The sequence below is a fragment of the Eschrichtius robustus genome, chromosome 8 (genome assembly GCF_028021215.1).
Source record: "Eschrichtius robustus isolate mEscRob2 chromosome 8, mEscRob2.pri, whole genome shotgun sequence".
NCBI classification, from domain to species: domain Eukaryota; kingdom Metazoa; phylum Chordata; class Mammalia; order Artiodactyla; family Eschrichtiidae; genus Eschrichtius; species Eschrichtius robustus.
In genome coordinates, this window is record NC_090831.1 from 129,132,125 (window position 1) to 129,144,204 (window position 12,080).

The following is a 12,080-nucleotide window of genomic DNA, read 5'->3' on the forward strand; positions in this document are numbered from 1 at the left end:
TAGCTTATGTGTTAACTGGAAAACTGCACTAATCACTGGCTTTCAAAGTCTTTTGATCCTGACGATTGTGACCTAATTCTCATATATATATATGAGAATATATATATAGTAGGTGTATATATGTGTGTGTGTGTGTGTGTGTACATGCAGGATTTTTCAAACTGAGATTGAAACCCATTAGTGGGTTGTGAAATGTACTTAGTGGTTTGCAGCTGGTATTAAAAAAAAAAGACAACAGAGTAAAAAAAATAGTGCATCCCACATAGCAATGAAAAACATTAGTTTTTAAGATTTGATTTCAGTCGTGTGTATATGAAATATATGTACGTATATGATATATATTTATGTATATGTGTACGCAATATATATTTCTCTGTGTATATGTGATATAGATGTATGTATATATATGTGTATATGCTATATATTTGTGTATATATTGATGTGCATGTGAGTTATGTTAACTGTATGTATGCATACATGGTATACTTTTATACATGTGCATGTGTGTGATATACATTTGTATCTATGTGTGTATGATATATATGTGTATATATTGAAATATGTGTGTATGAAGTTCACACATAACTGGGTCACAACGTTAAATGATGCACTCTCTACGGGCATTAAGTAATAAAGCTGATATTTTTCCCCTCAGATCAGTCAAGTTTGGTATCATCGAAAGCGTGTAGCCCGCTTCCCAGAAAAGTGCACAAACAACATCCTAGTCTAACTCCGGGGCGCAGGCGCCCACCGACCCCTGCAGCCGCCCTCGGCGCACTGTGGAGACGGGATTCATCCGCACCGCTCGGGACGCGCGCCCCCGCCTGCCCCCCCCGCTCCCCGGGGCACCAGCGCCCCCGCGGCACCTGCGGCCCCCCTCCCCGGGCACCTGCGTCCCACCTACGCGCCCCGGCCCCGCCCCTCATCCCTCCCGCCGCAGAGCCTGGCACCGCCGCTTCTTCCCACGCTCCGGCGCGCCGTCGATGCGGGCGCGCGCACGCGGGCGGGGCGCCGGGAGCAGCGCCGCGGCGTCGGTGTCGGGCGCGCGCACGCCGGCGGGGCGGCGCACGGCAGCGGCGGTGGCGGCCATTTTTCTTCCCGGCAGCTGCTCCGGGTGCAAGTGCGGGGTCCGCGGCCCTGCCGGCGCTCGGGCTCGACCGGAGCGGCGGGGAGGCGTGGATGAGGGGGGAGGTGGCCGAGGGCTGCCCCCAGTGTCGCCGCCCCTCCCCCCCCAGGGCAGTCCGGGCGGGCAGAGCGCCGGCGGGCGCGGGCTCGGGGTCACTTCCTGGCGCGGCCTCGTCCTTGCCGCTCCCGTCCCGCCGGGACCCTCCCCCGGTCGCTGTCCCCGCCGGGGACCCTCCCCCGGGGCCCGCCCGCGCTCTCAGGGTCGGGCCCTCCCAGATGGGATAGGCTGTAAAGATGTTTAGTTTTGAAGGGGATTTCAAAACCAGGCCCAAGGTGTCCCTGGGAGGCGCGAGCCGGAAGGTAAGAGCGGCCTGCGTGCGGCAGCGCCGCGGGGCTGGGCGGGGTCGGCCGCGGACTCCGGGCGGGACGGCGGGCGGGGGGCCGGCTCGGGGCCGGGAGGGGTCCATCCCGGCGGAGGGAGGCGCGGGGGGCGGGCTGCGGGGTCACCTGCTCCGACGGCTCAAAGCGGGTCTGGAAGGAAAGCTGATGGGGAAAAGGGCTTTGTGGACCGGAATCGCCCAGAAGCTGCAAGGATGCTGAGGGTGGACGGCCTTTTATACTTAGGTAGTGGAAAACTCAGGGCAAAGGACACAGTGTTTCTTTCAGAAATGAACTTTAGATACTTTATCACACTTGACATCTGATGGTGGTTGCATTTAGAGTACTACGTGGGGGGTCTTGTCTGCTCTAGAAAGTAAGTAGAATGTATTTGTTCATGACAACAGTCTCTGAAGTTGAGGCGGAACTCCTCATCATTGGCCACGTGTTTGAATCCAAGGCCATGAAAGTCGTCCTTTACCAGCCTTTTGGAAACATTTCTGGAGAGACTCTAGCACGTTTTTTCTGTTACGACTGGTCGTATGATTATTCTTAGGATAGCAGTTTAGAATAAGGGCGGACAAACTAGTTACTGTGCTGTCCTCTCTGATGACTGGCATATACTGATTCGGTGGAATTGCTAACAAGTAGCTCAGCGTCAGTGTTGCTTCATTTGCTTGCTTTTTACCACTTCTTCACTGGATCCCTTCCCTGCCTGTTTTAGTTTTGTCAGACTAAAAATAAAGTGTGGTCGCCCTTGCTTAGAGTGTTGAAAAGTTCAAGTGAGTATAATTAGCGGATTGTTTACTAAATAATTTTCTAAAGTGTTCTTTCAGTGGTTCGTCTGTTCTTTCTTCTGTATTAGTGTATCCTGTATGTTACACTTAACGACGGGGTTGGCACATGACTCTGAGCGGATGCTCAAGTCCATGTAAGAATATCCGTTTTAAATTGTACTATGGGGTATGTATATGATGGTTTCTGAGGGTAGAGGAGGGGAACCCAGCAGGGATTTGGGAAGGAAGTTTGCTGATAATTTACAAGCTTTGGGTTTTGCGTGATGGTGACTGGTTAGAGGCTGCAGAACTAGGTGCCAGACTAGGTGCTGTGTAGGTGTTGTGCAGGGCTGGCGTGGGTCACATTCAGTGGCTTGGGTGTTCATGAAAATTCCAAATGAGATCAAAGGACTTCTGCCATTGGAAGGGGCCTTGGAGAACCTCTGGGCCAGATCTAGTTTACAGGTGGGATAGAGAGCTGTTGAGTGATTGTACAGCCACATAGCAAGCTGGGGGCAGGTCACCACCTTAGAATCCATGTCACCTCACTTATGTAGGACCTTGTGACTTCTGTTACAGACAGGAGTGCCCTGGCAGGTCCTGCTAGGGTGTTGATCCTGTTTTCTCACCACGTAACACATCTCTTCTTTAAGGAAAATAGTTATCTATTGATCAGAATCTCAAGGGGAGATTTCACGTCTTGCTTTTCAGCTGTGCGAAACAATTTTTTTCCCCTTTTTATCACCCTTTTCATTGAGGTTTAGACTTAACATACAGTCAGGGTTACAAACATTAAGTGTCTGTGTCTTAGGCCATGTCCCCTAGAAGCCTGAGGAGGAAATCCTTGTGCAGGTGACATTGAGGAGGGAAGAGGAGAGGGCAGGGGACAAGGGGTTTTCTGGGTTGGAGTTTATCTTTAGCCGGATCCCAGCGACAACTCTGGAGCGTGGCTGGCGTCACAGAGTTGTTCCTTCTTGAGGTGAGGGGGCTGGCATTTTGTATCCCCGTATCATTTAGTCGTTGTCTGCAGGCTGCCCCTGGGGTGGGTGGGAGTATAATTCTCCAGAGAGGGTGGCAGTAAGGAGCCCACCGCAGTCGCTCTGCAGTGGCTGGGGGATGGGTGCATTGGCCTGGTACCGGAATCTGGGCAGGGGATTAACTGTAGTTTCGGCTGGAAGGATTTTTACATATGAACACACCCGTGGGCCCACCACTCCCATCAAACAACATGCGCAGCATTCCAGAGGCCCCCATCTGCACCCTTCCATTCTAAGCCCTCCTACCCAAAGGTAACTACTATTCCGACCTTTATTACCACAGATCAGTTCTGCCTGTTGAACTTCTTGTGCGTAGCGGCCCCTCTTTTTGGAGCTGGCCCCTGTGGCTCAGCATTTGGTCCGAGAGGTGGGATCCATCATCTTATTCTGGTTGCATTGTCTGAACGTACATAGCACAGTTGATCCGTATTTGTTGTATGTGTCTCTGGGTGGACGCATGCTCTCACGTGCTGCTCACACATGGCAAGTGGGTTTAGCTCCAGTGCACTCTGCCTCGTTCTGAGCGTTTCAGTGGCTCCACTTCCTTGCCAACACTTAGCGTTGTCAGTCATTTTAATTTGGCAGTTCTGGTGGGTGTGTAGTTTCATTGTAGTTTTTTTTTTTTTTTTAAAGTTTTATTTATTGATTGATTGATTGCTTGATTGCTATGTTGGGTCTTCATTTCTGTGCGAGGGCTTTCTCTAGTTGCGGCAAGCGGGGGCCACTCTTCATCGAGGTGCGCGGGCCTCTCACTATTGTGGCCTCTCGTTGCGGAGCACAGGCTCCAGATGCGCAGGCTCAGTAGTTGTGGCTCACGGGTCTAGTTGCTCCGCGGCATGTGGGATCTTCCCAGACCAGGGCGCGAACCCGTGTCCCCTGCATTGGCAGGCAGATTCTCAACCACTGCGCCACCAGGGAAGCCCTCATTGTAGTTTTAATTTTGTTTCCTAACAACTAATGATGTTGAGCACCCACATATGCTTATTTTCCTTAATTCTTTTGCTGCAACATAAATCCCTTGCCTCATTTAAAAAACGAAAACTTATAATGATCTTTCCCCCATGTCTTAAGAAGGGAAAAGTTCAAACAATAATTTAAGTTTAGTGGAAACTGAATAGTTGCCACTTTTTGAATAAATACATCTTCCCCCCCCCAAATTAAATGAATATTTAAAATGTTTATTTGTAAAGGTTCTTTGAAGGATCTGAAACATTGTAAGGAAAAGTTCATGCGTTGTAATCTTGTTGGGGAGATAAGATTTACACAGTTAAACATTAAATAACAATAGAGAGAGCAGTTACCACATTCTGGGTTTCCCTTGGGCTGATTCAGGAAAGAATAGAGTTGGTTGGGGCTTAGTCTTGAAGGATGCGTGGAATTAGGGTAGCTGGGAAGCAAGGGTATTCCAGGTGGGTGGAAGGGTATACATTGAGTAGGTATATACTGGATTGGGTAGGTATATACTGAGTCTAAGTCACATAGGTTTCCACTTTTTAATATTTCTAAAGTCAGGATACATGGTGGCATGACATAGTTTATTGGCAGTATCTTTTTCTATTCTTGGTAGTGCATAGAAGAATATCTTAATGGTCATTTGATTACAAGTATAGAAATCCACTGTTATTAGCATCTTGCCTTAATGTGGTTCATTTGTTACATTGATGAACCAATAGCAGTACATTAAGATTCATTCTTTGGGTTGTGCTTTAAGTGGGTTTTGACAAATGTATAATGACATGTTTCCGCCATTACAGCATCATAGAGAATAGTTTGTTGCCCTAAAAATCCACTGTGCTTTACCTATTCATCTTCTCCCTTATCCCTCACACACCGCCGCCCCCCTGCCCCCAATCTCTGGCCACCGCTGATCTTTTTACTGTCTCCATAGTTTTGCCTTTCTAGAATGTCATGTAGTTGGAATCATACGGTGTGTAGCCTTTTCAGATTTGCTTCTTTCACTTAGCAGCATACATTTAAGGTTCCTCTATGCCTTTTCATAGCTTGCTAGCTTGGTTTTTTATCTTATTTTTTATTAACAGACTATTTTTGTAGAGCAGTTTTAGTCTTAACAGAAAAAACTGATGGGAAAGTACAGAGAGTTCTCACTCCCTCTTCCTAGCACATTGTTTTCTCTATTATTTCCATCTTGCCATAATGTGGTACGTTTGTTACAATTGATGGACCAATATTGATACCTTATTATTTAAAAAAAAAATTTTTGTTATTATTTATTTTATTTTATTTATTTATGGCTGTGTTGGGTCTTCGTTTCTGTGCGAGGGCTTTCTCCAGTTGCAGCGAGCGGGGGCCACTCTTCATCGCGGTGCGCGGGCCTCTCACTATCGTGGCCTCTCTTGTTGCGGAGCACAGGCTCCAGACGCGCAGGCTCAGTAGTTGTGGCTCACGGGCCCAGTTGCTCCGCGGCATGTGGGATCTCCCCAGACCAGGGCTCGAACCCGTGTCCCCTGCACTAGCAGGCAGACTCTCAACCACTGCGCCACCAGGGAAGCCCCCCTTGATACCTTATTATTAAGTCAGTTTATATCAGGGTTCAATCCAGGTGTTGTACGTTCTGTGAGTTTTGATCTTTTGAGACTGGCTTCTTTAACTTAGGAATATGCTTTTAAGGTTGTTCCAGGTCTTTCCTGGCCTGATGGCTCTTTTTTTTTTTTCCCCCCTCTAAATTGCTGAATACTATTCCATTGTCTGGATGTGCCACAGTTTATTTGTCCCTTCACCTGCTGAAGGAAATCTTGGTTGCTTCCAAGGTTTAGCAGTTATGAATAAAGCTGCCATAAACATACACATGCAGGTTTTGAGTGTGGACATAGTTTTCAGCTCCTTTTTGTAAATATCAAGGAGTGTGATTGCTGGATCGTATGGTAAGATTATGTTTAGTTTTGTAGTTAACTGCGAAACGGTCTTCCAAAGTGGCTGCACCGTTTTGCGTTCCCACCAGCAGTGATGAGAGTTCCTGTTGCTCCACATCCTCGCCAGCATTTGGTGTTGTCAGTGTTTAAATTTTGGCCATTCTGATAGGTATGTAGTGGTATCTCATTGTTTTAAGTTGCATTTCCCTGATGACATGTGATGTGTAGCATCTTTTCATATGTGCTAATTTACCATCTGCGTATCTTTGTTAAGATGTCTGTTCAGGGACTTCCCTGGTGGTCCAGTGGGTAAGACCTCACGCTCCCAATGCAGAGGGCTGGGGTTCAATCCCTGGTCAGGGAACTAGATCCCACATGCATGCTGCAACTAAGAAGTCCGCATGCCACAACTAAGAGTCTGCATGCTGCAACTAAGACCGAGCACAGCCAAAATAAATAAATAATAAATAAATAAATATATTAAAAAAAAAAAAAAAGATGTCTGTTCAGGTCTTTATCCCAGTTTTTAATTGGGTTGTTTGTTTTCTTACTGTTGAGTTTTAGCAGTTCCTTACATACATTTTCAATGTATTTGTATATATTCTGCAGATATAAACTCTTTTCAGAGAGGCCTTGTGCATATATCTTCTCCCAGTTTTGAGCTTGTCTTTTCATTCTCTTAACAGTCTTCTGCAGAGCAGAGGGTTTTAATTCTAATGAAGTCCAGTTTTATCAGTTTTTTTCTTTCATGAATTGTGCTTCTTATGTCGTATCTGAAAAGTCATTGCCAAACACAATGTCACCTGGCTTTTTTCCTGTGTTAACTTCTGGTAGTATTATAGTTTTGTATTTTACGTTTAGGTCTGTGATCCATTTCGGGTTAATTTTTGTGCAAGGTGTTAAGGTCTGTGTCTAGAGTTTTTAATTTTTTCTTTCTGTTTTGGCATGTGGATATCCAGTTGTTCCAGCATATTTGTTGAAAAGCTGTCCTTTCTTCATTGAATTGCCTTTGCTCCTTTGTCAAAAGATCAGTTGGCTGTGTTTTTATATGTCTATTTCTGGGCTTGCTATTCTGGTCCGTTCATCTATTTGTCTGTTCTAGATTTTTTTGTTTTGCTTTGTTTTTGCCAGTGCCGTACTGTCTTGATTTCTGGAGCTTTATGGTAAGTCTCAAAGTCAGCTAGTGTCAGTCCTCCGACTTTGTTCACCTTTTTCTTCAGCATTGTGTTGGCTTTTTTGGGTCTTTTGCTTTCCATATCAACCTTAGAGGCAGTTTGTTGATATTCACAAAATAACTTGCATATATTTATATATATATTTTTAAAGCCACTGTATTTTAGGTGTATTTGTTGCATTTGTTTTTATTGAAATATAGTTGATGGTACAATATTATATAAGTTACAGGTGTACAATAGTAATTCACAGTTTCTAAAGGTCATACTTATAGTTATTATAAAATATTGGGTATGTTCTCTGTGTTGTACGAACTTATTGGGATTTTGATTAGGGATGTGTTGAATCTGTAGATCAAACAAGTTAGGAAAAATTGATCTCGACAATATTGAGTCTTCCTATTCAACATGAAATGTCTCTCCATTTGTGCATTTCTTTGATTTTATTCATCAGGCTATTGTGATTTGCCTTATATAGACCGAAGTATTTCTTTTTTGGGGGGTGCTAATATAAACAATACTGTGTTTTTAATTTCCAGTTCCAAATGTTCATTGTTGGTTTACAGGAAGGCAATTTTGTTTTGTATTTACCTTTTTACCAATTTCTCCCTATTTCCCCCACCCCTATCCACCCAGCCCCTGGCAGCTACTTTTCTACTCTCTTTTTTGACTTTGACTTTTTTTTGGTTTTTTTTTGTTTGACTTTTTTTGGTTTTTTTTTTAAAGATTCCATGTATAAGTGATACCTACAGTATTTGTCTTTCTGTGGCTTATTTCACTTAGCTTAAGGCCCTCAAGGTCCATCCATATTTCTACACATGGTAGAATTTCCTTCTTTCTCTTGGCTGAATAATATTCTCTTGTGTGTATGCACCACATCTTTATCTGTTCGTCTGTTTGATGACCACTTAGGTCTTCGTATCTTTATTATTTTGAATAATGCTGCAATGAATATAGTGGTGCAGATATCTTTTCAATACCTGTTTTCATTTCTGTTGGATAGTTACCAAGAAGTGGGATTGCTGGACCATAAGGTAGTTCTATTTTTAATTTTTTGAGGAACCTTCATATTGTTTCCATAGTGGAAATGTTATTTATTTATTATTATTATTATTTTTTAAATGTCAAATTCCAGTTCATTGATGGAATATGGAACAGCAATTGACTTTTGTATGTTAATCTTGTATCCTGCAGTATTGCTATAATCACATATTAGTTCCAGGAGTTTTTTGTTAATTCTTTGGGATTTTCTACAGAGATGATCAAGTCATCTGTGACCAAAGACAGTTTTATTTCTTTCTTCCTAATCTGTATAGCTTTTGTTTCCTTTTCTTGCTTTATTGCATTAGCTAGAGCTAATGATGTCAAAAAGGAGTGGTAAGAGAAGATATCCTTGCTTTCTTCCTGATCTTAGCGGGAAAGTTTCTAGTTTCTCACCATTAAGCATGATGTTAGCTGTAGGTATTTTGTGGTGGTTCTTTATCAAGTTGAGGAAGTTCCTATCTATTTCTAGTGTGTTGAGAATTTTTGTCGTGAATGGGTGTTGGTTTTTTTAATTTACTTTTAATTTTTTAAATTTTTAAATTTTTATTTTCTTTTTTGGCCATATGGCGTGGCATGTGGGATCTTAGTTCCCCAACCAGGGATTGAACCTGTGCTCCCTGCAGTGGAAGCATGAAGCCCTAACCACTAGACTGCCAGGGAATTACCTGGGTGTTGGATTTTGTCAGATGCTTTTTACTGTATGATCATATACTTTTCCTTAGTCTGTTGATGTGATGGATTACACCAAGTGTTGTGTGAATGCTGAACCAGCCCTGCATACCTAGCGTAAATCCCACGTGGTTATGATGTATAATTCTTTTTATACGTTGTTGCATTCAGTCTGGTAGTATTTTGTTTGGGGATTTTTGCATCTGCGTTCCGGAGAGAGTAGCTTTTATTTCTCGTGATGTCTTTTTCTGGTTTTTGTATTAGGGTACTGCTGGCCTCGCAGAATGAGTTTCACTGTAGAGCCTACCGAAACCAGCTACTGTAATTTTAATTTCCCCTTTCGATAAGTCTAGAATACTCTTAGGATTGTAAGCACTCTGATTGGTTAGTTTTATATAACTGTCTTCTATTGTGTAATTGGAGGTCTTACCTAAAATATTTTAACCTAAAAAAAAGTCCATGCTATTTCGTTTTGAAAAGCTGGCAGTTGATGTACATGTTGTCGTACTACTCTGTGTATGTTGCAGTGGAACATAAACTGTTTTTTATACGTCTGACATCAAGTAAAGTAGAAACGTTTTCTAAAATCAGATTTTAAGATTTACTGTCAGAACTGGTATTATTACCTTCCTGTTTTATCTAGCAGCGCCACATCTGTTCTCTTGAATATGATTTTCCATACTCTTCACATACGAGACAGAACGCTGTAAGTTCTCTGTAGCATATAAGGTCAGGAACTCTTGATCTGGTTCCTAGGGAAACCAAGCAGAGTGGAAGGGCTGAGACTTTGTCTAATTCTCTTTGGACTTCTAATCAGGGTCTAGGGTGAGGCAAGCAAGGCACGTAGGGCACAAAATTTAAGGAGGCTCTGACTCGAGATGCATAGGTGCAGGGCTTAAGGTGGCACTCGGGTTCATGGCCCTGAGAGTGAGTGCCTCCTTAAATTTTGTGCTCAGGCACCTACCTGGCTTGCCTTCCCTAGTCCTGTCTGGCTTTGCACACGCCAGTGTGTGCTGACTTTCTTGAGTTACAGAGTTAGTTGCCAACTAGGTCTCTTAGCTAAGGTAATAAACAGGTCATCTCATAGGACTGTAGAAGAGCCCTCAAAAGAGGTTATTGCAAAAGCAGTAAAGAGTTTTCCTCTGTCTCTTTCCCTTTTTTCTTATAACTTTAAAGAATGCGGGCACCTAGGAGTTTGGAAGTTAAGCATTTTATTCTTTGACCATGACCCTTATTTTATACCACCGTGTCCTTGTTCTCCGGCCACGGCCTCTTCACGCCTTCTGTTGCCTGTGCCGCTCGTGAGCATGAAGGCAGGAGCAGGAGCTTCCTTCTGGCCGAGTGTCTCCGGAGTCCATCACCTTCAGTGGTGATCAAGTTAAAGTTGGAGATGCCTGCTGGGGGGTGTGGGTGGCAGCGTAAATCGGCACAGCCTGCCTGGGGGATGGTTTAACAGCACGCATCAGGAGTCGTAAACAGGTACGACCCCTCTAAATCCAGTAAGTCTACTTTTAGAAATTTATTCTAAGAAACTAATTTGACGGGTGCGTGGGATAGATGCGTGAGAAAGAAAAGATGGTGTTTGTGGCATTACTTACAGTATTGAAAAATTCAAAACAATCTAAATGTCTAACGATAGGAGATTTGTTAAATGGTATCACAGTGCGGTGGGGTACTATACAACTGTTCAAAGTGGTCATGATCTATATTTGTTAATATTTATCATTTATTGATGTCTACTCATTCTATGTATTAAACTGTGTCATTGTTAGTGGAAATAAGCAGGTTGCAAAGCAGTAGTGCAGTCTGCATTTAAATTATGTTACTCTGAACAGTCATGATCTCTGCTTTACCAGTGTCTTGATTTCCAATGAACAGAGGTCTGGTTCTCTGTTCGTCCATCATAGTGGCTTAAAGCAGCACATTTTTGTTCTCGCGCTCTCGCTCTGTGGGGCAGGCATCCGAGAGCAGCTTGCAGGGTGGTTCTGGCCTAGGGGCTCTGGAGGCTCAGGCATCGGAAGCCTTGCCTGGTGCTGGGGGAGCCACTGTGGGGCTGGCTCATGCCTGTGCCTGGAGGCCAGTGATGGGTCCTGGCGGGAGGTGTCAGCTCCTGCCACTTGGACATCACCTTAGGGCTGCTTGAGTGTCCTGCTGACCTGGCAGCTGGCTTCCCCGGAGCCAGTGACGCAGGAGAGCAGGGAGAACGAGGCAAAGCCTGTTACGAGGGAGTCCTGAAAGTCACATGTTGTCACTTTTGTCCTATTTTATTTGTCAATCCAGTCCACACTCAAGGTGAGAGGAATCAAACTCCACCAGTTTGGAAATGTAACAAGGAAAGAAGTTGGTAAACTAGGAACAGCTTAGAAAACTGGTGAAATAGAGAACTGACTTAAAATTCCCTTCTCCCAGGCAAGGCTCCCTGACTGTGAGCTGGCCTTTCCTGTGAGCTGTTAAGCTCTTGCGTTCCTGCACGGTCTTACCTGAAATGTTATCTGTTAGGCAGTTTATTTGAGGTAAGCATCTTCCTCAAAAAAGCCTCAGAATCATGAGAGGCTGCCATTTATTTGCAGCAATTTGAATTCACTTAGATCATTTACCTTTTTAATCCAACCACCCTTGGAGAAAAGGGGGGAAATATACAGGGGAGTAAGTAATATGGGAATGAAAGTGTTTGGCTTGTCACTTTGACAGCCATAGGGCAGGAGGTAGATGCATCAGGCCATTGGAGAGAGGGAGTGAAGTAGGAGAGCATCAAAGTACATTTCTGGCCATCTGAGAGCTGCTTGGGGCGCCTTGTGCCAGAACGGAGGGAGGGAGCCTGTTTCCCTCCTTTTCCAGGGCCTATTCTCAGGGCCCTGGGCGGGCAGCATAATGTCAGTGCCCTCGGCTCTTGTGTGCTGGCCTGGGATTCTCACCACTGTTGACAGATTGAACGTCGTTGCCACCAGTTAGAAGGATCAGCACGGGCAGAGGCGTCCGACCCTGGAGAGGTGGCAGTCACCTACAGAC

At 44.5% G+C, this 12,080-nt stretch overlaps 1 protein-coding gene across 4 annotated transcripts in view; it reads left to right on the forward strand.

The window, feature by feature from the left end:
• The first annotated feature begins 1,065 nt into the window (after positions 1–1,065).
• Positions 1,066–12,080, forward strand: part of UBE3C (ubiquitin protein ligase E3C) — a 118,053-nt gene continuing 107,038 nt past the window's right edge. For all 4 annotated transcript variants that reach the window (XM_068549769.1, XM_068549770.1, XM_068549771.1 and 1 more), the window contains exon 1: positions 1,066–1,485. In XM_068549769.1, coding sequence (XP_068405870.1) covers positions 1,420–1,485 — 66 coding nt within the window. In that variant the 5' untranslated portion in view covers positions 1,066–1,419. The remainder of the gene's footprint in view (positions 1,486–12,080) is intronic.